This window comes from Actinia tenebrosa, unplaced genomic scaffold, assembly GCF_029948245.1.
Source record: "Actinia tenebrosa isolate PJP-AT-01 unplaced genomic scaffold, QUT_ActTen_1.0 PGA_scaffold10__47_contigs__length_13832649, whole genome shotgun sequence".
Classification (NCBI taxonomy): Eukaryota; Metazoa; Cnidaria; class Anthozoa; order Actiniaria; family Actiniidae; genus Actinia; species Actinia tenebrosa.
The window spans coordinates 13,737,092-13,763,327 of record NW_028292570.1 but is presented as its reverse complement, the minus strand read 5'-3'; the positions used below and the strand labels follow the sequence as shown (position 1 = coordinate 13,763,327).

The 26,236-nt window shown below is 36.8% G+C and overlaps 2 protein-coding genes and 1 long non-coding RNA gene across 3 annotated transcripts in view; 2 read left to right on the top strand and 1 right to left on the bottom strand.

The window, feature by feature from the left end:
* Positions 1–1,927: 1,927 nt before the first annotated feature.
* Positions 1,928–13,290, bottom strand: LOC116294259 (uncharacterized). The gene is made up of 10 exons (XM_089027089.1): positions 11,732–13,290; positions 9,864–10,073; positions 9,266–9,429; positions 8,412–8,574; positions 6,696–6,847; positions 5,963–6,035; positions 5,042–5,107; positions 3,725–3,898; positions 3,113–3,270; positions 1,928–2,457 (listed from the first exon to the last, which is right to left on the bottom strand). The coding sequence occupies exons 1-10, from the start codon at positions 12,347–12,349 to the stop codon at positions 2,238–2,240; spliced, it is 1,998 nt and encodes a 665-aa protein (XP_088883215.1). The 5' UTR covers positions 12,350–13,290; the 3' UTR covers positions 1,928–2,237.
* Positions 3,817–26,236, top strand: part of LOC116301281 (uncharacterized) — a 49,882-nt gene continuing 27,462 nt past the window's right edge. The window contains exons 1-3 of the mRNA XM_089027088.1: positions 3,817–3,927; positions 15,295–15,354; positions 16,067–16,135. Of these exons, the coding sequence (XP_088883214.1) occupies positions 15,345–15,354; positions 16,067–16,135 (79 nt within the window). The 5' untranslated portion in view covers positions 3,817–3,927; positions 15,295–15,344. The remainder of the gene's footprint in view (positions 3,928–15,294; positions 15,355–16,066; positions 16,136–26,236) is intronic.
* Positions 23,470–26,236, top strand: part of LOC116294255 (uncharacterized) — a 2,816-nt gene continuing 49 nt past the window's right edge. Inside the window, exons 1-2 of the long non-coding RNA XR_004196905.2 lie at positions 23,470–23,684; positions 26,033–26,236. The exon at positions 26,033–26,236 is cut by the window's right edge and continues 49 nt beyond it. This is a non-coding gene — a long non-coding RNA (uncharacterized LOC116294255). The remainder of the gene's footprint in view (positions 23,685–26,032) is intronic.

Below are 26,236 nucleotides of genomic sequence, written 5' to 3'. Positions count from 1 at the left end.
GGTTATATTGTTTGCACTCTAACGATTAGTACTACATTTTGATGTGTTAAGTTACTAAAGAGAGATAGATAAAACATCAACAACCAAATTTAAGTTTTCTTCTTGGCAAAATAGGGGTTTGCTGGAATTCAATCAAGTGTTTCCTGATGACACGTGCCTATGGAATGTCATTGAAACGCCTTGATTGACGTCTACAAAAACCTTCGTAGTTGCAAAGACGCTTCCGCGCGTATTATTGGCCACTTTAGAAACGAGCAAGAGACTGAGGCAAGTTTTGAATTTTAATCTTATTAGGAAAAAACCTTTTGTTAGTTTGAAAAAGCATCTCAAAAATAGTAAATTTGGGAAATGTGAAAATGATTGGATGAAAAGAACCAGAATTATTGACTTCCAAATGTGTCGAATAGTTACAAATGATGTAATGTAACCATGATTCTTTGTAAATTTTTTACACTTTTAAAGGCTTCTAACTCTGGTCTTTTTTTGCTAATTTGATTAAAATTCAAAACTCGCTCCATGAGTTTGTTAATATTTTATACTAATTAGTGTTTACTCTCTGGAAATAAAGTTTCTATATATTAAAGTGCCTATCACCCTTCTGACAATATTCTTAGTATTGATTCTACATGGGGGTAAGATGTTGAATAATCCGAAAATATTACATAGTTTGAGTGCGGCTTCTTGAAGTTATGAAGGTTTTTCCATGTCATATGCTAATGCTGTGACGTATGAGTAGGCAGTTAATGGTTATTTGTTGTTCCTCGTAATTAGAAACACCGGCTTCTATGGGAAAACTAACTTGCAATCATTTCTATAAGAGCAATGGGGAAAACAATGACTTATTTCAAATTTAATTTATCTGTACCAGTAGTGTTTTGTATATTAAATGATTACTCCTCATACGTCACAGCATTAGCATATGGCATGGAAAAACCTTTAAGACTTCAAGAAGTTGCACTTAAACTATATATTTTTTAGTGTTATTCAACATCTTACCCCATGTAGAATCAATACTGTGAATATTGTCAGAAGGGTGATAGGAACTTTATTCTAATTATCCCTTCTGTCATGGCAATAACTCCTACGATGGTGCAAAGCCTCTGTTGACCTGCCAACATTGCCTTTCTAGCAGACTTACAGTACAAACAACTTTGCAGACAGACGATGACATTAATTTGACAATTATATATATCATATACCTTTTAATTTGCTTTATGAGTTATAAGAAGTTAATATTAAATATTCAAGTAATATTTGCGTGGTTTTAGCTACAAGTAAAATAAATGCTGTGCATGTTGTCTCGTAGTAGTCTTTTGTATATTTTTATATTCATCCAACTCTTCCTTTCCTTTTTTCTTCCTACTTTCCTTCCTTTCTAATGCTGACTGACATGCAATCAAGACTCATCTTGATCTTTGTCCTCTTTGTGAGCTTGGGTCTTAAAGGGGGACTTGGATGAAAACGCCCCAATTTTTCAAAGTCCGAATAATTGAAGTATTTGTGGAGGCTTTGACTCAATAAGCCTGAAACGAGATGACGTTTTACCCCCGACTCTATACCATAATAGTTTTTTGAATTCTTTCATATTAAAATTTTTGATTCCTTAGAGAATACAGGAACAATAGTCATACTTAAAGAACAAAAGCAATATGAAAAGGATTATGGTCTATAGACGGGGGTAAAACGTCATCTCGCTTCAGGCTTATTATGATTATGTAAACCAGATTATTGAAAATTTTCGCCTGGGATCCATTTGCAGTTGAGAAATTTTGGGTCAAAAGAAAAAAAATCAATAGGGTTGAGTAAATGACGTGATTTACTCACAATTTAGATGCTAAAATAAAATTGATAATTTTTATCTGACACATTTTACTGTGTAGAAAATATGTTGTTTGGCTACTATTGGGGCCATATAGATACGTTTAACTAAGTTTAAAGTCATTTCCAATTTTTATCCATTTTCATCCAAGTGCCCCTTTCATTTCTTTCCCTGGCCAAGCCCCTATTTAGAAGTGCCCTTGGACACCCACGTACACATGCGCAATGAAGTGTCTACTTCCCTTTTTTTCTAATGCTGACCGACAATCAAGACTCATCTTGATATTTGTCCTCTTTGGGTTCTTGGGCCTTAATTTCTTTCCCTGGCCAAGCCCCCTATTCAGAAATGCCCTTGGACACCCACGTACACATGCGCAATGAAGTGTCTACTTTCCTTTTTTTCTAATGCTGACCGACAATCAAGACTCATCGTGATCTTTGTCCTCTTTGGGTTCTTGGGCCTTCATTTCTTTCCCTGGCCAAGCCCCCCATCCAGAAGTGCCCTTGGACAAACAAGACGCATGCGCAATGAAGTGTCCATGTTTACAGTCAATGACGTTTTTAACGACTTTCTGACGGTACTCGAGCCAGGCTTGCGCTGACAAGTATTCCTGGTAAAGTTCATCATCACTTGGACATCTGGAATGAGAAAAAAAAAAATCATTAAAATGAAAAAGTTATGTATTTATTTTAGTATATCTTCGCTTAATCTTTTGAATAAATGGTATTCATAAGATTGATATTCTGATTGATACCAAGCGATAGAACACTCTCTGGTTGATAGCACATGACGGGCAGTGGTTGCCTGTCATTGTAGGCTGGTAATGAGATTCATGAGATTCATTCAGTTGATTGATACCAAGCAATAGAATACTCTCTGGTTGATAGCACATGACGGGCAGTGGTTGCCTGTCATTGTAGGCTGGTAATGAGATTCATGAGATTCAATGAGCTGATTGATACCAAGTAATAGAATACTCTCTGGTTGATAGCACATGACGGGCAGTGGTTGCCTGTCATTGTAGGCTGGTAATGAGATTCATGAGATTCAATGAGCTGATTGATACCAAGCAATAGAATACTCTCTGGTTGATAGCACATGACGGGCAGTGGTTGCCTGTCATTGTAGGCTGGTAATGAGATTCATGAGATTCATTCAGCTGAATGATACCAAGCAATAGAATACTCTCTGGTTGATAGCACATGACGGGCAGTGTTTGTCTGTCACTGTAGGCTGGTAATGAGATTCATGAGATTCATTCAGCTGATTGATACCAAGCAATACAATACTAACCTGTGATTTTGTACAAAGTTACACTCAAATTCCTCTAACGCTCCCGCTGGACTAAGTTGTATAATCCGTTGCTTAGGAACCTTAAGAAGCCTGACACCGGCGCTGACCAGTATGTTTCCGGGCTCTTTAAATACATTAGGGAAAACTGTTCGGAGATCCTTCGAAATGTTAAAAGATATTTCAATGATTAATAATTATATCATAATTAATATTAATTAATAATGTAAATATTATTTGGGTAAAATTCAGATTGTAATCAACTTTTAATTTTTTTCTTCCTTGTCCTTTAAATTTGTCCATTCCCTTTCTCTCCTTCCATTTCTCTCTTCCTTCATCCAGCTTTTCTTTCCATATCAATTGCAAGACGACAGACCCTTCCAGCTTCGGTTTAATGTTTCCCATTTCACACCACGTGTCATTCTCTTGATAATAAGATTCTTTGTTTGAGTTGTATCCATATTCATTTGTCTTCTCATACACAACCGTTAAACAAAGAAATGATACTCTAGGGAATGACACGTGGTCTGAAATGGATCTATTGAGCCAGTCACATTACATTTACACTTCCATTCTAAATCCACAGGAAGCCCAACATGATCTGCACAGGCTTACCCAAGCATCGTTCTTATACAGCGATCCAACACTGACGTATTCTACACCAGATTTTCCTTTCCTGGGAATGGCGGATGTGGGCCTTGGTAGAGGTAGCTTCTTGCAAAGGCTTATGGATGCTTTGGAGGCGAGAACGGCACTCAGGTCTAGCCGGCGAAGCATGTCGATTTTACCCTATGATAAGAGTCAAAAATGTCAAACAGGTTAGAATAATCAGAATATTTTGAGTATTCTTCGTTTGCAATAGACGTCATAGCCGCCATGTTGGAAGAATTTGACAAAAGATTTTTCAATGAATTCTTTTGTCATATCTTCCAACATGACGGACATCCCTTTTGTTATTGTGCTCTCTTGGGATTGATTGCAAACCAAGCATATACATTAATTAGAATATTTCGTGAACTACTTTTTTCAAGGAATAATTTAAGTTTAGTTAAGCAATATTTGATATTTAGTTAAGTTTAGTTAAGCAATATTTGATATTTAGTTAAGTTTAGTTAAGCAATATTTGATATTTAGTTAAGTTTAGTTAAGCAATATTTGATATTTAGTTAAGTTTAGTTAAGCAATATTTGATATTTAGTTAAGTTTAGTTAAGCAATATTTGATATTTAGTATTTTTACACAAGTGAATATCATAAATCCGGAGCGCTCATTGGTTACAATTTACATCTCTTATGCTTCTATATTCCGCCTACAAGTGAACATCATCATCATCATCATCATCATCATCATCATCATCATCATCATCATCATCATCATCATAATAGTAATAATAAATATGTTCTTATATAGCGCATTATAGATTCTCAATGCGCTTTACAAATATTACGATGAAATGTTAAGTGAAAAAATAGATTAAAGTTACAAATTGAACAAAAATGTTTTAACGCGCGCATTCGTACACTTGTTTGTTGATTTGTGCTGCTTGCAGAGATAAATAATAATCAAAAAAACCTGTAACTCCGTACGTTATTTCTTAAATTCACTTGTGTTAAAAATACTAAAACAATTATTCGCCTCAGACTCAGTGAATATCGGGGAATATTTACCGTAACGCGAGCCTTTTCAATTATTATCACTTGAGAAAATTTAAATTTTGTTACTTAAAATGTGAGCATTGTTATCGGTCGTGTCGGTCGGGAACGACTAAGTTGGTACCAAACCGGTCAGTCATAATATTTTTTAGTAAAGAGGAAAATGTGAAAATATATATAGATTCTGTTGTTTAAATACTCAATCGTGATTGGCTTATTTGTATGAAAATTTGTCTGGGTGGCCTTGGTTGGTGTAGTCGCACAGTAAAAAAAAGCTTACCCTTAAAATGAATTGTACGGCATCTGATGCTGTGGAGTCAGGATCTACCAGCTTACCATGTGCGAGCTACAAGACAAGAGAATGAGAGTAAATCATATGAGTCTATCACCACCTTCAATACCTTACAGCGTTTCTCCTAACTGGCACAGAATCGTACATTTGTATCACTGTTATGGGATGGACCGCTCTCGGTAGAGCTACTCGGGATCTTTATTCTACTTTCTCTTCTTCTATACTCTATCTCTACTCTTCTGACTTAAACTAATTACATGAGCTCTATTTATAATAACTTCATGACAGGTGTCATTCTACAATCAGTATAATATTATCGCTGTGCCTTGATTGGCTAATGGAAATAGTAAATTCCTGAGTGCGATATCTTATTAAGAATAATACGAGTGAAAATCATAGAACTAAACATAGCTTAAACCAAAGATAATATGTGAATATATGGTAAATGTATAGAAAGGTCTACGAGGAATAATTATATCATAAGATTTAAAAGAATAGTGGTAAAATAACTAAGCAAAGGGGTAAAGAGTGTTTAGGGTGTAACCATAGGTGTACATGCTAATGGGAGGAGCTAAGTGGTTTACTTGTAAATTCAAAGCATACCATCATCTAAACTCGTGCGTGATGGCAGCCTTGCTGAAATCTTATATCGATATTTTCAATAACTAATTGATCGTTCTTTATCTTGTTTCCATACGATAAGAAATAGTAATTAGAAATCTGATGTCCAGCTTAGTCTGTAAAAACATTAATTTTCTCTCTAATAACATCACGACAAAATGGCGTTTTATTGGTGGACGTCAATCAAATCTTACTTTGTCGCTAAAACGATTCTCATCTCATAACCGACGTTATATATTGAAATTTGAAAATCAACGGATCCAGGTTTGTCATTCACAGTAGACTTACTTCTTTAATGTGTGACTCAAAGCAAAGCTGCTTCAGTGGTTTTTCATCCCATCTTTGAAAGAGATCGTGAGATCTGCCGGTAAAATGAAAATTACATATTAAGAGAGAATTCTTTTCGTATTCAAGCAGTGAGCGCCAAAAACTATTTTCTTGAAGAAAGGCTGTTGTACAAGGCTAAAATCTTGTTATTCAGAAATTTGAACTTGTTTGGAAGTGGAGATGACCGATGAAAGTGGAATCAAAGTGCTAACCCAAAGCAAAATTTTTATTCGAAAATGAGTCTAGGCCTTCATTTGCTTATTTCCCAGTATATTTCCTATAAAAAAAAGCTTACAAAGCAACATTTTAACACAAATGTAACAAAACATCTTTGTACAATTGAAAATACTGCTTCAAACAGGCATTTCATCATAGTACATCAGTTTCTAACTGTTTAAAAAAGGTTTTGAGTGTTAACCCAAAACGAAAATTGGGATCAAAACTCATAAGAAAGTCTAGTTTTTGGCGCTTTTTGTCATTATTGCTCAGTATTGAAAAATTTCCTTTTAAAAGTATTCATAGTCATCTACTTTTTAATTGTAAAGTAGTTAAGTCTTTGTTGTTGTTTTTCCACCAATATGTGGCGATGATGATGATAATAATTATGATGATAATGAAGCTAGATACGATGATGTTATATGTAAGGAATGTAAAACGCGCGCGCGTTTCGTGTGCTCTATTTTTACTTCCTTACTTTAATATACTCATTTTTTCCTGAAACTCTTTCTGAAAAACGTCAGGACAGTGTTCCATAACAGTTTCTCTGTTCACTACAAGAACCTCGACTCTTTCGCGGCAGATGATGGTCGCTGTGCGGCAAGCGTCTTCTGTCATCAGGGCAATCTCCTAGAAATAAAAAGAGGCAGCCGTGCGTTGACTTAGATCAGCCCAGAGGTTGTTTCAGGGTTCAATCTGTGAGTTAGCCATGCGTTGACTTAGATCAGCCCAGAGGTTGTTTCAGGGTTCAATCTGTGAGTTAGACATGTCTTGACTTAGATCAGCCCAGAGGTTGTTTCAGGGTTCAATCTGTGAGTTAGCCATGCCCTGACTTAGATCAGACAAGAGGTTGTTTCAGGGTTTGATCTGTGAGTTAGCCATGCCCTGACTTGGATCAGCCCAGAGGTTGTTTCAGGGTTTAATCTGTGAGTTAGCCATGTCCTGACTTAGATCAGCCCAGAGGTTGTTTCAGGGTTTAATCTGTGAGTTAGCCATGTCCTGACTTTGATCAGCCCAGAGGTTGTTTCAGGGTTTAATCTGTGAGTTAGCCATGTCCTGACTTAGATCAGCCCAGAGGTTGTTTCAGGGTTTAATCTGTGAGTAAGCCATGTCCTGACTTAGATCAGCCCAGAGGTTGTTTCAGGGTTCAATCTGTGAGTTAGCCATGCGTTGACTTAGATCAGCCCAGAGGTTGTTTCAGGGTTCAATCTGTGAGTTAGCCATGCGTTGACTTAGATCACCCCAGAGGTTGTTTCAGGGTTCAATCTGTGAGTGAGCCGTGCCCTGACTTAGATCAGCCCAGAGGTTGTTTCAGGGTTCAATCTGTGAGTTAGCCATGCCCTGACTTAGATCAGCCCAGAGGTTGTTTCAGGGTTTAATCTGTGAGTTAGCCATGTCCTGACTTAGATCAGCCCAGAGGTTGTTTCAGTGTTCAATCTGTGAGTAAGCCATGTCCTGACTTAGATCAGCCCAGAGGTTGTTTCAGGGTTCAATCTGTGAGTTAGCCATGCGTTGACTTAGATAAGCCCAGAGGTTGTTTCAGGGTTCAATCTGTGAGTTAGCCATGCGTTGACTTAGATCAGCCCAGAGGTTGTTTCAGGGTTCAATCTGTGAGTTAGCCATGCGCTGACTTAGATCAGCCCAGAGGTTGTTTCAGGGTTCAATCTGTGAGTGAGCCGTGCCCTGACTTAGATCAGCCCAGAGGTTGTTTCAGGGTTCAATCTGTGAGTTAGCCATGCGTTGACTTAGATCAGCCCAGAGGTTGTTTCAGGGTTCATTCTGTGAGTTAGCCATGCGCTGACTTAGATCAGCCCAGAGGTTGTTTCAGGGTTCAATCTGTGAGTTAGCCATGCGTTGACTTAGATAAGCCCAGAGGTTGTTTCAGGGTTCAATCTGTGAGTTAGCCATGCGTTGACTTAGATCACCCCAGAGGTTGTTTCAGGGTTCAATCTGTGAGTGAGCCGTGCCCTGACTTAGATCAGCCCAGAGGTTATTTCAGGGTTCGATCTGCTGACATAGATCAGCCCAGAGGTTGTTTCAGGGTTCAATCTGTGAGTTAGCCGTGCCCTGACTTAGATTAGCCCAGAGGTCGTTTTTGGGTTCCATAAGTTTCATGATTCAGGGTTTGATGTTAGCTACGAGTCTTGTTGTACGTATTTAGTGCCGTTAGTCTGGTTTAGTACATGGATCATACCCCAAAAGCATCGCTCTTTTCCAGTACATCTACAGTGCTTGTGACGAAGATCCCGCTCTTCAAGTCTCGACGGGTCACGGTGACGGAGACTGTGCCCGAGACTATGAAATAAAAGCAAAACCCCGGATGTCCCTGACGAATGATGATACGTCTCTTCTCGTATCTACGAGAAAAAAAGTAGAATTTATGCTGATTACTCATTGGTAGGATATTTTACATTGTTGAGCTTCAATAGAACAATAAAGGGCTTTGAATAATGATGAAAGAATAGAAAATAGTACTATTTTACTTCGGTCGTATAATGTTTTCCCATTTCAGTTATAATTACATGAAAATTCCTTGAGTACCACTACTTTCTTCATCAGTAATGTTTTCTCAGACCACATGTTATTCCCTTGAGTATTATTTCTTTCTTCCTCAGTAATGTTTTCTCAGAGCACATGTTATTCCCTTGAGTATTATTTCTTTCTTCATCAGTAATGTTTTCCCATCTCAGACCACATATCATTCCCTTGATTATTATTTCTTTCTTCATCAGTAATGTTTTCCCATCTCAGACCACATATCATTCCCTTGAGTATTATTTCTTTCTTCATCAGTAATGTTTTCCCATCTCAGACCACATGTCATTCCCTTGAGTATTATTTCTTTCTTTATCAGTAATGTTTTCCCATCTCAGACCACATGTCATTCCCTTGAGTATTATTTCTTTATTCTTCAGTCATGAGGAATAATATACACAGTCGATTGAAGAAAAGTTGTAATGTTTCCCATTTGAGGTCAAAAGTCATTCCCTTGAGTATTATTTCTTATCTTTTTTACAACCCCAGATTGTTGATATAATTCTTACATACCTGGCATAGGTCATAGTGCGACAGAGATGCCACTGCGCTTCACGCGAGAATTTATTGAAGCTTTTGATTCCTCGAAGTAATGTAACAAGTTTGTTGATCTCTGCGTCGGTTCTGTCTGAGGGATCCTGGGCACAGATCCAACGAGCCCAAAATGGAAAGTGGAGCTGTTTATATTTAGATCGATAAGATATTATTTATGAAATGGAGAGTTTGGATTTGAAGAAAAACAAGGAGAAAAGAATGAAGGGATGGAGGAAGGAAGGAAAAAAGGAAGGAAGGCAGAAAAGTGAGAATGGTTGGAGGAAGGAAGGATGGAGTAAGGAAGGACGGAGGAAGGAAGGATGGAGGAAGGAAGGATGGAAGAAGGAAGGATGGAGGAAGAAAGGATGGAGGAAGGAAGGACGGAGGAAGGAAGGACGGAGGAAGAAAGGATGGAAGGAAGGAAGGATGGAGGAAGAAAGGGTGGAGGAAGGAAGGATGGAGGAAGAACGGATGGAGGAAGAAAGTATGGAGGAAGAACGGATGGAGGAAGGAGGGATAGAGGAAGAAAGGATGGAGGAAGAAAGGATAGAGGAAGGACGGATAGAGGAAGCCTCACCGTGTTATCCCTCGAAAACAAGTGTTTATTAAAATACAGTGAAGATTCTTGCACGGGTGTTGGTTTATCTTCATTGTCAGGCAACATGTCTCTCAAATAATACATGTCGTATTCACCACTTTTTTCTTGCTCGGCGTATTTTCTGATTCCAATACAAAATACACTGAAGATGCTGACTAGACGAACTGCATGCCGGAACCTTTCTCTTAGCTAGTACACGATGAAAAGAAAAAGTAATATTGTTAGTATTAGTGTTAGAGATTGTAAAGGTAGTGTTTGTGTGGTATTGGTGGTGTTAGAGGTTGTGATGGTGGTAGTGGAAGTGCGGTTGTTGTGCCGTGGTGGTAGTAATTTTGATGGTGTGGTAGAGTTGTGTTATATGTATTATATATATATATATATATATATATATATATATATATATATATATAGTGCATGGTTGTGAACTCATTTTTTGTTGATACTTTTACCTTAAACTTACTTCGTGGCACAAGTTTCTGTTGCACGGGTATACTTAATATTAAAAATTACTTTTATTTTTTTCGTGAATATTTTTCACCAAGAAAGTTTCACGAGTTTAGTATGTTACGCGATAATTTTTTTAGTTCTGATACTTACTTCATGACGCCCAAATTTCTGGTGCCGAGTAAGAAAAACTTCTTATTTTTGTTGTGAAATTTTCTCAAAACCAAGAAAGTTTAACAAGACTACTATTAATTAAAAATGGTGTATGTTATATGGTAAATATTTTCAACCAAGTCAAGATATGTTACTTTACTTTTGTGCGAGACACTTTCAAATGCGCTAATAAAAACTATATTATATAAAAACCTACATCCTATAAAATCAAACATATATCTATTACAAATCTAAGACTACTAAAAAGAAAATTATGAAAACTATACTAGAATAAATAATGTTAAAATTTAAATAGAAAATCCTATTTAACCTACTTAATGTTAAAACCTACTCTTGGCTGATTAAGAATAAATAAATAAAAAAACAAACAAATAAATAAACAAACAAATAAACAAATAAATAAATGAATAGTATTGCATGGTACGCATATAATTAGAAAATCCTATTTAACCTACTTAATGTTAAAACCTACTCTTGGCTGATTAAGAATGAATAAATAAATAAACAAACAAACAAACAAACAAACAAATAAATAGTATGCATGGTACGCATATAATTAGTAAATCCTATTTAACCTACTTAATGTTAACACCTACTCTTGGCTGATTAAGAATAAATAAATAAATAAACGAGCAAATAAATAAACAAACAAACAAGCAAATAAATAAATGAATAGTATTGCATGGTACGCATATAATTAATAAATCCTATTTAACCTGCTTAATGTTAAAACCTACTCTTGGCTGATTAAGAATAAACAAATAAATAAACAAACAAACAAACAAATAAATAAATAGTATGCATGGTACGCATATAATTAGTAAATCCTATTTAACCTACTTAATGTTAACACCTACTCTTGGCTGATTAAGAATAAACAAATAGATAAATAAATAAATAGTATTGCATGGTACGCATATGATTCCGAAAAAGAAAGCCAAACAAGAAAGAACAAGAACGAACTACACAGTGCTAGCGTGTAACGTGGTTAAAACGTTTTAGGTGAAATTTGTCTCGAAACTCGGATATGTTTTTAAACTTAAAGCTTTCGTGTGACGTCTACCAGACGATTATATCGACCTTTTTGGAGCTTGTGATTACGTGGGTAGCAGAAAAATCGTTATGTAAATAAACGATAAAACTTAGCAACAAACTGTTCAAGATAAAATCAACACTTACTACTTCACACTTAATATACAAAACTGGCACTTAATTAATTGGCCTTTTACCTTTTTACGTCTTTCTTCGTCATCATCGTCGTATTCTACTTCGCTAAAATCTTTCATATCACAAGAACTGTTGAGTTTGATTAAGCCAGGAATTCTAGACAAGGCCGTCTTGGAGCCTGACCTCGAGCGCGCAGAAAGCACCTCTGTAGACGATCCCAAACTTGGATTTCTACTCCTATTTGAAGCTGCTGAGTTCGTACGTCTTCGCGATCGTCTTCCATAAAAACTCGAGTAGAATTCTTCATTTTCTTCGTTGTTTTGCTTGGAATTTTTTCCAAAAGAAATCTCTGTGCCAAGCACTTGGAAATGGTTCTTTCCGTTCTTGTTAAATTTACCGGTGAGCGAGACAGTCTTTGGTCGTAGTAACGGTATACTGGATGTCCTCAATCTCTGTTTTGATTCATAATCAACTGTTACACAACTTGATGGTCTTGTTCTTTCAAATCTAACCACATTTTCTAACTCTGAAGAATCTGCTTTTACAGTTCTTTTAGATTTTGTATTACTTCTTGAGGGTAGCGAATGAAAAGTTTTGGATCGTTTATGAAGAAGCCTTTCACGGGTCAGAGACAGACGCTTTTCGCCATCTGAAGTGCCATCGTCATCTTTAAGCTCCATATCCTTAGAATTAGAAATCTCGGGATTTCAAAAAGTCATTTCTTAATCCAAACGCACATGTCTTGAACTAAAGTAGAATTCACAAAAGATTTACATCAGTGTTGAAACTTTTTCCTCTTTAATGCTAAACCATCTCAAGTTTCTAGAGTTTATGATTAAATAGTACATAAGCCATCAGTAAACAAAGCAATGTCAAATATTACTTAACGCGGCTCGGATAATCCATGAAATGGAAATTTTGAACAAGACTCATTGTTCCATGGTTTTTTATGTGAATTTAAATAACTCACAGAAAATACCCTAGAGCTAATTAAGAATAATAATTCTTTGATAGAGAGTTATTAAGAAGTCTACTTCTGATTGGTCGACGAAGAATGTGTATTGTAATGGTCAATAAGGGGTCTACAGTTAGCGATTGTTCATGCGACGCACGTCTCTTTGTTATATTTTTTGAATAGGGAAGACGTCAAAGCATCATTAAGCGAGAAAGCGACTTTATTCTATAAGTGAATTCTTTTTTGTTTGCCTTATGACAAAAGATTCACTTTTTACGCCTTCAAATGACACGTTTTGTATTCAATAATCTCTTTTAGGCACGCTATTAAAGCGTACGAAAAAACGTTTTTTATATGCGGAATTGATGCAATGCATTCTAACGGTACTCCTCGCGGTTTCTTAGTTCAAACCCTGGGTCGCTGATGTTTTCTCTTGCTTGCTACAGTTTTTGCGGATTCTTTTTGCATCCTTGCTTCCTTTTTTCTTTGCTTGCTTTCTTGCTTCCTTCGTTCGTTATCGCGTTCCTTCCTTCCTTCCTTAGTTCACTCAACTTTTTTTGCACATCGTTTTTCCTTTGCTTGCTTGCTCTGATTGCTTGCTTGCTCTGATTGCTTGCTTCCTTGTTTCCTTGCTTCCTTGCTTCCTTGCTTCCTTGCTTCCTTGCTTCCTTGCTTCCTTGCTTCCTTGCTTCCTTGCTTCCTTGCTTCCTTGCTTCCTTGCTTCCTTGCTTCCTTGCTTCCTTGCTTCCTTGCTTCCTTGCTTCCTTGCTTCCTTGCTTCCTTGCTTCCTTGCTTCCTTGCTTCCTTGCTTCCTTGCTTCCTTGCTTCCTTGCTTCCTTGCTTCCTTGCTTCCTTGCTTCCTTGCTTCCTTGCTTCCTTGCTTCCTTGCTTCCTTGCTTCCTTGCTTCCTTGCTTCCTTGCTTCCTTGCTTCCTTGCTTCCTTGCTTCCTTGCTTCCTTGCTTCCTTGCTTCCTTGCTTCCTTGCTTCCTTGCTTCCTTGCTTCCTTGCTTCCTTGCTTCCTTGCTTCCTTGCTTCCTTGCTTCCTTGCTTCCTTGCTTCCTTGCTTCCTTGCTTCCTTGCTTCCTTGCTTCCTTGCTCAGCTGTATCTGCGACAACCAACTGAATCCCAAACAAAAATGTTGGGACAGTAATTACTAAACAACAAATCATCTTTATTTAATTATCTGAATAAACTCATTCAGTTTGTTTGAGCAATCTTTGTAAGCATCTGCAGTAGCTAAGATACACTTTTTAATTAATTAATTAATTAATTAACTAGAAGCTACTACGTCAGTGTACAGTCGAAGAGTTGGAAAGGAGTTTGAATCGGAAAGGAGTTTGATTCGCTTCATTATATTTATATACACTTATTTCAATAAAGTTAGTAGTCGCCTGAAAATCTACAAAGCTGAGACCAACAAGGATTATGGGTAGTTACATTTTACATGTTTCAACCGCTTTAATAACTATTGATGGATTTTAGATCTTTTACCAGTTACAGTCTCACCTCTTCTGAGCATCCTCAAGCTGCAAATTGTATCAAAAGCTTTACTTGTTTGATATTAAAAGTTTCCCATGATCCTCAGTGATTTCAGCTTTCTAGGTTTTTTGGTGACTTACTTTATAGAAATAAGTGTATATACCTAATTTATACACGAACTTTGTCATAAAAATGAAAAATAACAATTAGAGACGTCGAAACGTCAAATCTCTTGGATTATTTTCATTGGCAAATGTCTTAATAAGGGTTTATTACTTAAAATTAGAAATTTATTTGAAATATTCATTTTAATTTGGACAAGCCATATTTTTAATATATCAAAGTTCTTGCAATTTTTTTGCAACTATCGCTATGACAGTTATTCTCATCAATCTAGGGGAATTTAGAATCAAAATATAAAGTATTCTAAATTAATTTCAACGTTATTGCAAATTAGGTGTATGCACAATGTATCTATAAATCAAAGAATCTTTCTCTCAAGAGAGCAATTAAGACACTTGACTTGTTTATCTTTCATTAGTGTATTTACATTAATTGACAACTTGTAGTATAGTAACCTCTAGGTGCTACAAGGAATTTAAGAGTACCTGCACAACGGTCCCGGGGGGGAGGGGGGGGGTAATCCCCTATATTTGCTATACGGGTACGTGCCGCGGTATGGTTTTCAGCGATTCTACTCTGGAACAGGGTATATAAAATCGCGCTCGCTCTGAGACAGGGTATATAAAATCACGCTCTCTCCTCTCTGGAACAGGGTATCTATTTTCGCAATACCGGAACATGTTATGATTTTCAGCGATCTTGCTCTGGAACAGGGTCAGGGTTCAGAGGGCTCAGCCACACATCCCTACCCTAAACGGGCAAGAGTACCCCCCCCCCCCCCCCGGGACAACGGTACGCAACCCTCTGGCCTTGACCACTATAACACAAGACAGGGCATCAGTGCGTTGCATAACATATATCAGATATCTCTGCCATAATTCATTAAGATACAATTTATGACAGGAATTTAAGGGTACCTAGACAACCGTATAAAGCCCTCTGGCCTCAAGACCACTTTGACACAATACACGGCTCGAATTAATGTGTACCATATATCAGATTTCACTGCCAGATTTATTTATTAGGACACAATATATAACAGGTTTTTCCGTTGTGTTTTGCACAGATGAACTGCTGGGTCAGAACCAAAGCACACTCATCTAATCTGAAGACAAAATGTTTGGAGGTAAGTGTTAGAAGTTTGTGATTGTGCACCATTTGGTTTGAGTTTTTTTAAATTTACCATATAATTTTAATAAGTCTTATCTGGTTCTGGTTAGAATTTGATTACTAAAGGTAATTAATGCACGTTAGAAAGGGAGTATAGATGGATGGATGGAAGGAAGGATGAAAGAAAAGAAAGAAAGATGGAAGGAAAACTGACGATGAGAAAAAGGAAGGAAGGAAGGAAGGAAGGAAGGAAGGATGGAAAGGAAAGGAAAGGAAAGGAAAGGAAAGGAAAGGAAAGGAAAGAAGGAAGGAAGGAAGGAATAAAGGAAGGAAGGAAGGAAGGAATAAGGAAGGAAGGAAGGAAGGAAGGAAGGAAGGAAGGAAGGAAGGAAGGAAGGAAGGAAGGAAGGAAGGAAGAAGGAAAGAAGCGGGAAGGAAGGAAGGAAGGAAAGAAGGAAGGAAGGATGGATGGAAAGGAAAGGAAAGCAAAGGAAAGAAGGAAAGAAGGAAGGAAGAAAAGAAATAAGGAGAGGAAAGGAAAGGAAGCAAGAAAGGATGGATGGAAGGAAGGAATAAATTACCCCAAATTTAACCAAGAAAATCCACAGACAACAGCAACAAACAAAAATGAATGGGTGGAATGGATGAATAAACAAGAGAAATGTGATGCCCGATTCTTACTATTATAACTAAAAAACCTCTACTTATCTCTACTTTTCTCATAACAGTAAATAGACATCTCGTCCTAATGTTGCTGTTACTTCTGATCACATTCTCAGCGCTGGGGACAGTTCAAGGTAAGAAATTATTTACCGCAGTACAAAAAAATAATTTTTATTTCTCACTCTATTAGTCTGTAATAATATAATCTACATATTTATTTCGCCTTCTCTCTTTGTATTTCGAGCAGAAATATTTCCCACGCCCTTCTTAGCTTCTCGTACTGAGATTACTGATGATGTGCAGAAAATATATATGTTATCGTTCGCAATATTTTTGAAGTGAGAACCACTTTTCTCAGTAGTAGAATGAATTCCCACTGAAATACCTTTTCGGTTTATGAAGCTTTAAAGACTTTAGGAGCGAGGTAGTTCAGTTGGTTAGTAGGCTTTCGGAACTAGAGGCCCACGATTTTATCCTCAGGATCTCTACGTGTCTTTCGACTTCTCTACGTAATCCCTGTAGCATCAGCTTTGAAAACTCTTAAAAAAAGAGCACTGATGGAGATAGGCTGGTAAAATGCGCATCGTTGGCATCCTTGTGATACCATATCCTCGCAGATAAAGAAACCACCGACGTTAAACTAAATTAATAATTATAAGAGAAAGAGCTAATGTATGGTGTGTGTGTGTTTTCGAGTCGACAAGCACATTTGATACATTTATTTTACTCTAAAAATAAGGCTAACTTTAAATTGAATTTTTTTTGGTGTGTTTAATTTTAAATTAAATTTTAAAAAATCAAAATTTAAAATATAAAATGTAATTTATTTTTTTGAAAAGACGTCTTTTTTTAGTTGATTAAATTCCGAAAAACTGAGTTGTTTATTTTGATAAAAGTGAACCAAAAACCCGGAGGGGGGGGGGGTACTCCCCTATATTTGCTATACGGGTATGTGCCGCCCTATAGGGTATGGTTCTTCGGCTTTTGGGTCTGGGGTAGGGTATCATTTTTTGGCATTTTGTCTGGGATAGGGTATCATTTTTGTCTGGGATAGGGTTAACGATTTGGTCGTTTTTGTCTGGAGAATAGGCTATGCTTTCTACCGACACAAAAACAATAAAAACGTTAGTAAATATTGATTGCAATCTATTGAATAGCCATCTTTTCCGTCTTTTAGTCTGGGATAGGGTGTACAATTCTTAGTTTTAGTCTGGGGTAGGGCATGTAAAATCAAAATTTTAGGTCTGGGATAGGGTCAGAGGTTTTGAGGTCCTGGCGACACACCCCTACCCACACAAAAAAACGTGGACGCGTAGAAGATGCGGTTGCAGGAATTTAAAAATAGCTCTTAAACGTTTAAAGATTGTACCATTACTTTCATTTATATACTAAGTTTCAGGAAAAAAAAAAAAAAGTAATTTGCTCCTAAAGCAAGTAAAGCGTAGGACTTAAAATCATATTCAATTATTTTACTAAATTGATCGTAATGGCAACTTTTTCTCTCTTTTTTTCAAATAGTATATTAAGTATTTCTAAAACCCTTTTACAAAAAAAAAAACCTTTGCTTAAACTAAACCTATGGATTGCCCAATTTATTAATCATAATTTTTACAATCATCCATGAACGATGAATTATGCTCTAAAACCTTCGCTCGGAATGACATGATGTATTTTTTGAATCAATTCTTTTGGGTATAAATATTGCGTCATTGATGAGTGGTGGTGAGCTAATCAAATATGAAATGGGAATTAGGATTGCGTAATTTGTTTTTTCGGAGTGGATGGATGGATGGATGGATGGATGGATGGATGGATGAACGGACGGACGGACGGACGGACGGACGGACGGACGGATGGATGGATGGATGGATGGATGGATGAACGGATGGATGGACGGACGGACGGACGGACGGACGGACGGATGGATGGACGGACGGATGGATGGATGGATGGATGGATGGATGAACGGATGGATGGATGGACGGACGGACGGACGGACGGACGGACGGACGGATGGATGGATGGATGGATGGATGGATGGATGAACGGATGGATGGATGGACGGACGGACGGACGGACGGACGGACGGACGGACGAACGGACGGACGGACGGACGGACGGACGGACGGACGGACGGACGGACGGACGGACGGACGGACGGACGGACGGACGGACGGATGGATAGATGGATGGATGGATGGATGGATGGATGGATGGATGATGAACGGATGAATGGATGGATGGATGGATGGATGAATGGATGGATGAATGGATGGATGGATGGATGGATGGATGGATGGATGGATGGATGGATGGATGGATGGATGGATGGATGGATGGATGGAAGACTATTGTGCGAATCAGTGGGTGATCAGGTAATATATGTGAGCGTGAATAGGTCAATATTTCAATCAATCAATCAATCATAAAGCTAATAGAGGGATAACTAGACGAAACAACAGAGTGAGAAAATGGAAAAAAAAAAGAAATACTAATAAATAACGAGAAGCATAAAAAAGAGAACAAAATAGAATACAGGATGGAAGAAGGAAAGAAAAAATACTAGAGTAATTTCAATTTTTTTCCTGATATTTCAATAATGGAGCTTAACATGTTCTTTGAATTCGATAATCTTTACACGAACGAGATGCCCTCGACAACCACACAGAAACCATTTATTACATCACAAACTGATCCATTTAAAACCTAGTTAAAAACGTACCGAGGTATTTATGGCTTTGAAAAAAATTCGAGCATTACCAGTGGTACTCACTTCATACGTTTTTTTATTCATTTATTCTTCTTTAAGTGGGTTTTTTTAGTTTACATTAAGACTAATAACGATTAACTAGATCTAAAATACACCTGAACTTAAACTACCTAAGAGGGGTTAAATGCTTGGATTCATAGAGTTGTAATTGGATGTAAGCGTCAGGGTAAAAGCCTACACAATTCCAATAGATGCATTTTTTTCGAATGCGTACAATTCTGCTGTATTACTGTTCCAGCCCGCACCCGCAGTGGTAGAACTATTAGAAGACCGAAAATATTTGAACATTATTACCCTCCCCCCTCCCCCCTCGGGATATTTTTTGTCGTTGTATTATGGGATGTTGGGCCCCGTGGTCTAGTCTCTATATTTTTTTTGAGTTTGTTTGTAATGCTCGTACTTCATTCGCAGTTGTTCGTATTTCTGGTATTCTTGTAATACTCGTACTTCATTGCATATCTGGTATTTCAATCGCATTTCTAAGAATAAATAGAGGAGGTTTCAAGTTCATAAAATTCACAATTACAGACTAATTATTTACTCAGGGTTAGCCTCGTATCAGTATACAAATATTCACAAATAACAACGGTAAAGTAAAGAATGCACATGCACTACGTACTTCAACAATACAAACACTTTGAAATTCAACTGACCTTCACTGGAACACGGAATTGACCCCTTGCAGCACTTTGGAATACAGCTCAATCTGGGAAACAAAACAATAGGTTCCAATTCTCAGGAGATTGGCATTCTTTTGTTTTGTCCCCCAGATCGAGCTGCTTTGATGTCACATGCAAAGGGTTTTTATCCGCTAGCACAAAATCAATCGTTGTGCAACAGAATTCTGACGGAAATAGAGGTACTGCACCGGTGTCGGTAGGTGTAGTAAAAGCCAAGACGACGAAGTTGGGGCTAATTAATGGTTAAACGTGTTCTGAAATTGGAAACGTTTTTGTCCAAGGTAAAGAGGCCTACGAGCCAACGCGCGTATGCCCCCACGATTTATTAGCCAAAAACTATTTTTTGTTATGAGTTCTATTGCTTTGACATGACTTTAATGCAATAGTTATGTATTGCCATTGCCCCTCAAAACACCGGCACTAGAAATCGTATTTCCGAGAGCCACAGCGATTTCAAAATTTCCAGGGGGTTAAGGGCACCATCTCCCCCCCTCCCTCCCCTACTTCAAACGATAATCCACGATTCCTGTTATTTGCTCCAGCCCTTAAGCAAATCTGCTAGCCTTCATTTGGAACATAACACCGGCTACAGGAGACATAGTTGTAGGACCAAAAGTCAATCAAGGCAGACAAGCACAGCAGGTGCACCGAATCAAATGTCATTAAGAACATATGAAGCTTATCGCTAAAGACAAAGTTTTCTGAACTGCTTGATTCTAATACGCTTTTAAGGATCGCTTTAAGACACGTATTTCCTTTAATATTCTTAAATTCGCATTAGTCAAATTGAAATCCTGTTGAAGTCTTATACAGGTGTTTCTCAAAGCGAGCAATTAAACCAAGATGGCGGTCGTCACCGGGTGAAAATCATTCGAAATTATTTTTTGTTAACAAATATAGAAACTGTTCAACATTTGCGAACGCTTTGTAAATCAGTTTTTGAATCCAGAAGAATTTTTCAGCAGATGTTTTTTGTATTCTCTCGAGGTAACATAATGGTCGTCACCCGGTGGAAATCATTTGAAACCGTAAAATATGTTTTAAGACAAATATAGAGGGACTGTTCAACGTTTGCGGACAGTTTAAGTTACTGAATCAGTTTTTGCATTGAATTTTTTGTAGCAGATGTATTTTATATTTCCTCATGGATGGTCGTCACCCGGTGGAAATCATTTGAAATCGTAAAATATGTTTTAAAACAAATATAGAGGGATTGTTCAACGTTTGCGGACAGTTTAAGTTACTGAATCAGCTTTTGCATTGAATTTTTTGTAGCAGATGTATTTTATATTTCCTCATGGATGATCGTCACCCGGTGGAAATCATTTGAAACCGTAAAATATGTTTTAAAACAAATATAGAGGGATTGTTCAACGTTTGCGGACAGTTTAAGTTACTGAATCAGTTTTTGCATTGAATTTTTTGTAGCAGATGTATTTTATATTCCCTCATGGATGGTCGTCACCCGGTGGAAATCATTTCAGAAACCGTAAAATTTGTTAACAAATATAGGGACTGTTCAACGTTTGCGGACAGTATCAGTTACTGAATCAGTTTTTGTATTGAATTTTTCGTAGCAGATGTATTTTGTATTCCCTCGAGATGAAAATCATTTGAAAATCATTTGAAACTAAATTTCAGTTTAAAAATTTGACTGTTAAACGCTTGCGGACATTTCAGCCGTTACTGAATCATTTTTTGTATCAAATTTTTTATAGCAGATGTATTTTGTATTCCCTCGAGGTGACATGAAGGTCGTCATCGGGTGTAAATCGTTTGAAACTAAATTTCAGTTTCAAAATTTGACTGTTAAACGCTTGAGGACATTTCATTTTATTCAAAGAATATAGAAATTTTTCAATGGTTTGCCATTTTCAGACATTTCCTGAATAAGTTTTTACCGACTAGAATCTTTAGCAGGAGTATTGTTTTTTCTATGAAGATGGCTGTCAACTGCTAGAAAATAAATCGAAGTTAGAAATATTTCAAATATTTTGAGTCTTGCTTGTTTTTGCATCATAATACTCCATTTTACAGTTTCAATCAGTGACCACGAATAATAGTTCCTAGCCGAGGCTGGAGTTACCGCGCATGATAAACTGTAGTTTTGCTATGCGTGGAAACTCCAGCCTCGGCTAGGAACTATTATTCGTGGTCACTGAATGGAACTGTACATGGAGTATTGTACTCAATAAGATATAAAATACAGCAACTCTGGATACGTGAAAAGCTGTTCCTTTTATACTTTTTTGGATTCCCTTTGTGCAAAAAGATGGCCACAAGTCTTGACACTTGGAAACGAAGGCGATAAAGTTTAATCATCTACGACATTGTACCTTAAAATACCGCTTATGTTCTTACCTTTTAAAACTGTTATTGCCCCATCCTGTTAGGTCTACTTGGGTAGACATTTTGCGCTTTCTATTCGTGCTAAGCTCTTACAAACAGACAGAACACACACACACACACATACACACACACACACACACAAAATCTCAAAAGAATAAACCAAGAACTTTAACTAAAAATCTCGAAATCTTCTTTTCCTTTTTGCTAAAAAAAATTATTGCATATAAATTATTTTAGTTAGCAATTCTTAATTTTCTTATTTATTCAATCTAATCGTTTTAATTTTTTACAATATTTGGAAAATATTCATATGTTTTGATCTGTAAAATTTAATATAGATTTATTTATAGCTCTTTCTTGAATCATTTATTTATTTCATTTATTTATTTTTTTGAAATATATTCTCTTAAACGCAGAAAGAAAGTTTTCTAGAAAACTAAATAGCTCAATCTATTGTTTTGTGTTATATTTGACCTTTTGAAAGTTATTAAGCTTTTCGACCCCCGTCGATAATTGCCTTTTTTACTAGCTCTGATCTCTTAGTCGCTTATAACTAACCTCAACATAAACAACAGAAAATCTCTTAATTCTCTTTTATCGTATATAGCAAATCGTCTTAGATTTTTTTTCCTTATTGCTCAACTAATCTTCAGTTCTCTACTGAAGACATTCTTTTGTGAGGCAAAAGCTTTGTTTTACGATGTGTAATACACTCAAGGGTTACTAAGAAATTCAACTTAACTTTAAGTACGTCATTGAGACAATTGCACTAAAAAAGTCTTCCACAAAAATCAAGAGTAAATATAAATTCAATATTCTATGCGTAGAACTCTCGACTAACATGTTTTTTCTCGTGTTGAGAGAAAATATTTCGAAACCGCTATTAGCATCAATATAAAAGTGCAAACATGTAACAACTTGATATAGCAATGAGAATACTCCAAGATGATCTCATTTCCATGAAGCATCCTAGACGCTGACACAATAACGTTTCTAGTGTCGTATCTAAATTCTAGAACCCTGCCTTTTTATTCTATTCACAAAAGCATGTTATAACCACGTACGTGCTGTCTTAATCATCCTTCGTTAAGCAAAAAAAATGAGTCACCTTGCCTTCCTGGAAACAGGATAAAAGAAATATAAATTGCGAAAACAAAACAAACAAAAAAAAAACCTTGGAGAGCACTATAGTCCTTGAGAGAAGATGATTTTTTTCTTCTTCTTCAAAATTCATTTTCCTAATTTTCGGCCTTCCACTGAGCTTTAATTTTGTCTGTCCTGCCTTTAATTTCCACTGTAGAAATGCTCATTCATATTAAATACGATATGTTTTTTCTGCAAGCAGTTTATTGTTTCGCTAGCTATATTATATGTTGAGCAACGACTAGCCTTCTTTTATCATCGGATGTATGTCACTTCTATCGCTTCAAAGCAAAGACATTTAATTCCTGTTTAAACCAGAAGTATTCTCCCTTCATGCGGCACCTGTTTTGACTAATAAACCAAGCCTACCTAATGACAAATGTTTTTTTTCTGGAACTTTATTTAAATCTCGAGAAATTTTAATTAGGCTTTTATGGGAGAAATTTAGAATTGAGTTGGTCTATGACTCAACCGTAATTGAATTTTTTACGTGGATTTTAAAGCTATAAATTGGTGGAAGAGGATTCAACTCTTGCACTTATTTCATCTGATCTTCGAGAGAGACACTGAGGAAGAATTCTTGGTCTGACAAGTAAGGACAAGAAAATGGACAGAAAATATTTGGTTTCTATCTTCGTGGTTTTGGTTCTATTTTCGGTGTTTGAATGTAATGAGGCGCTAAGCAGTGGCCTTATCTTGAAGGGTGGAAGAAAGAGAACTTATGGATCGTTAGAGTACGAGGTACGTATGGAGTTACATTATGTTGTTGCAGTTTTTTGTTAATATTATTTCTTTGTCCTTCTCTTTTTCTTTCTTGTTCTTTCTTCTTGTTCTTGTTCTTGTTCTCGTTCTTATTCTTGTTCTTGTTCTCCTTCTTCTTCTTTTTGTTCTTGTTGTTGTCGTTGTTCTTCTTCTTCTTCTCTTGTTCTATCATGCTTTCAAGCTATATATTTTTCTTTCCATCTTCTAAAACGTTTTCTCCTTCTCTCTCTCTCTCTCTCTCTCTCTCTTTCTTTTTAGCCGATCTCCTTTGATCCCGTATAATTTTCCTTACTTTCTTTATTTCTCTCTCTGTTTCTCTCTGTGTGTCTCTTTCATTTCTCTCTTCCAAGCTAGTTCAGTTTTTTGCCTATTAAACACCGCACCTTCTTTTCTTTATTTCTTTATTTCTTTCTTTTTCTTCTCTTGTATAATTTCGGCTGAGCAAACAATTTTGTAAAAAAATTTAAAAGATTAACATCGACTTTGATGAAAATTGACGACAATGCTTGATGCAATTTTCAATTTAAGAGTATCGACAATCTTTTTACAATTTGAACCACAACTTGAACTCTAGTCTAACTGCATAATATTACACCAGAATAATTCCGGATCAAACAAATATTTCAAATAATCAAACACCTTGGAAATTAATTGAAAAATTTCACAATTATAGAAAGAGAGACTATAAAGCTTATTATATTCGAGTTACTTCTATCTGCCCAGTTACAGCTTACTAGCGGTTAGTTCATTGAAACAAATCATTAAGACAAGGAATTAGGTAGGGACAACGAACAAAAGAGGGAAAAACAATCGAAAATTAATAGGAAGGGATGATACACGCACTCACACACAAAGGAAAAAAAGCATAGAAAACAACTGAGGCAGATTTTTTAATCTGCTTATACACTCGATGTAGAATACACTTAACATATAAATCTTTACCGAGTGACAAAAACACATTGCATAAACTTTTTTTCTGTTTTGAGAAAAATAATTTATAACCATTGAACAAATATTACGTTGCACGATATTCAAAAAAAAATCAATTTCTTTCCTCTCTCTCTCTCTCTCTCTCTCTCTCTCTCTCTCTCTCTCTCTCTCCATGGCCGTGTTTTCCCCTTAATTTCTCAAAAAATGTTTGACAAACCGCTTTATTTCATGACATAAAACGGCAAACGTTAAGTTCCGAAATCGTTCATTTGCATCAATTGTCAAATAATAACAAATTACCTGACAATTAAATGGGAAGATTACTTTTGAGATTATTAAGAACTTGTTTCGTGCCGCACAGGGGATTTGCCCCATAACATGTTAAGGTTTCATTTATACTAATACATCCTATTGCGAGAAAACCTAACCTTTATTGTAATTCGCTATCCTAGTTATCCCGGACGGGCTTTGATCAACCCAGAGGTCGTTTCAGGGTTCAATCTGTGAGCTAGCCATGCCCTGACTTAGATCAGCCCAGAGGTTGTTACAGTGTTCAATCTGTGAGCTAGCCGTGCCCTGACTTAGATCAGCCCAGAGGTTGTTACAGTGTTCGATCTGTGAGTTAGCCGTGGCCTGACCTTAGATCAGCCCAGAGATTGTTTCAGGGTTCTATCTGTGAGTTAGCCGTGGCCTGACCTTAGATCAGCCCAGAGATTGTTTCTGGGTTTGATCTGTGAGCTAGTCATGCCCGGAGCCAAATATTTAAAAAGATAAGTCATTCCTAGACCGAAATATTCCAAGATCAAACACAAATAATTTAGTCTCTTCAAATCCTCACGTTGCTAACAAACAACACTCACAACACTAACCTCCGCGTTCTTGATAAGAATAATGGTGAAGGTACACAAGTCATTCCAGCCATGCTGCCAGAAACGGAATTATTTTGAAAATGAATACGTCAATTACATCACTTTCTTTCACTATCAGAAAGCAAAAAAATGCAACATAGGAAATAAAGCGTTCACTTAAACAGCACTTTGCTGCAAAACGTTCTGCAGAACGGCTAGTGTTTAAGACCCCGTACACACTATGCCGGATAAATTTGAATCCGAATTTTTATTTATTCGGTTAGGCCTACCGTCCACACTAGTCCGGGCGAATCCGGAACAATTCTTCACCGAAAACGATTTTTTTTCGAGTACGGTCTCCAGATTGGAACAGTTTGAAAACGCCGGCTAGCCGTATTAATGTGGACGGAAAACTTTTTTTTCGGTTTCGGTGTGAAATTAAAATTTGGATTCAAATTTATCCGGCGTAGCGTGGACGGGGCCTAAATTTGATACGAACATCATGTCTATTTATGCTAACAGTCTTTGCTTTACTTTTAATCTTTACAGAAGGAGATAGCAAACCAAGCGATCCAAGATATATGTGCGGTCGCAAGAAAACTGGAGTGTGAAGAAAAGTAACCAAACGAGTCCTCCACAAATCGCATCAAAAATGAAAAACTCTAGAATCTAGAAAAATATTATATTTGTCTATTATCAAATATATTGTAAAAATGTGTTGTAAAAAAAGTCCAAGGGTTCATTTTATAGTGA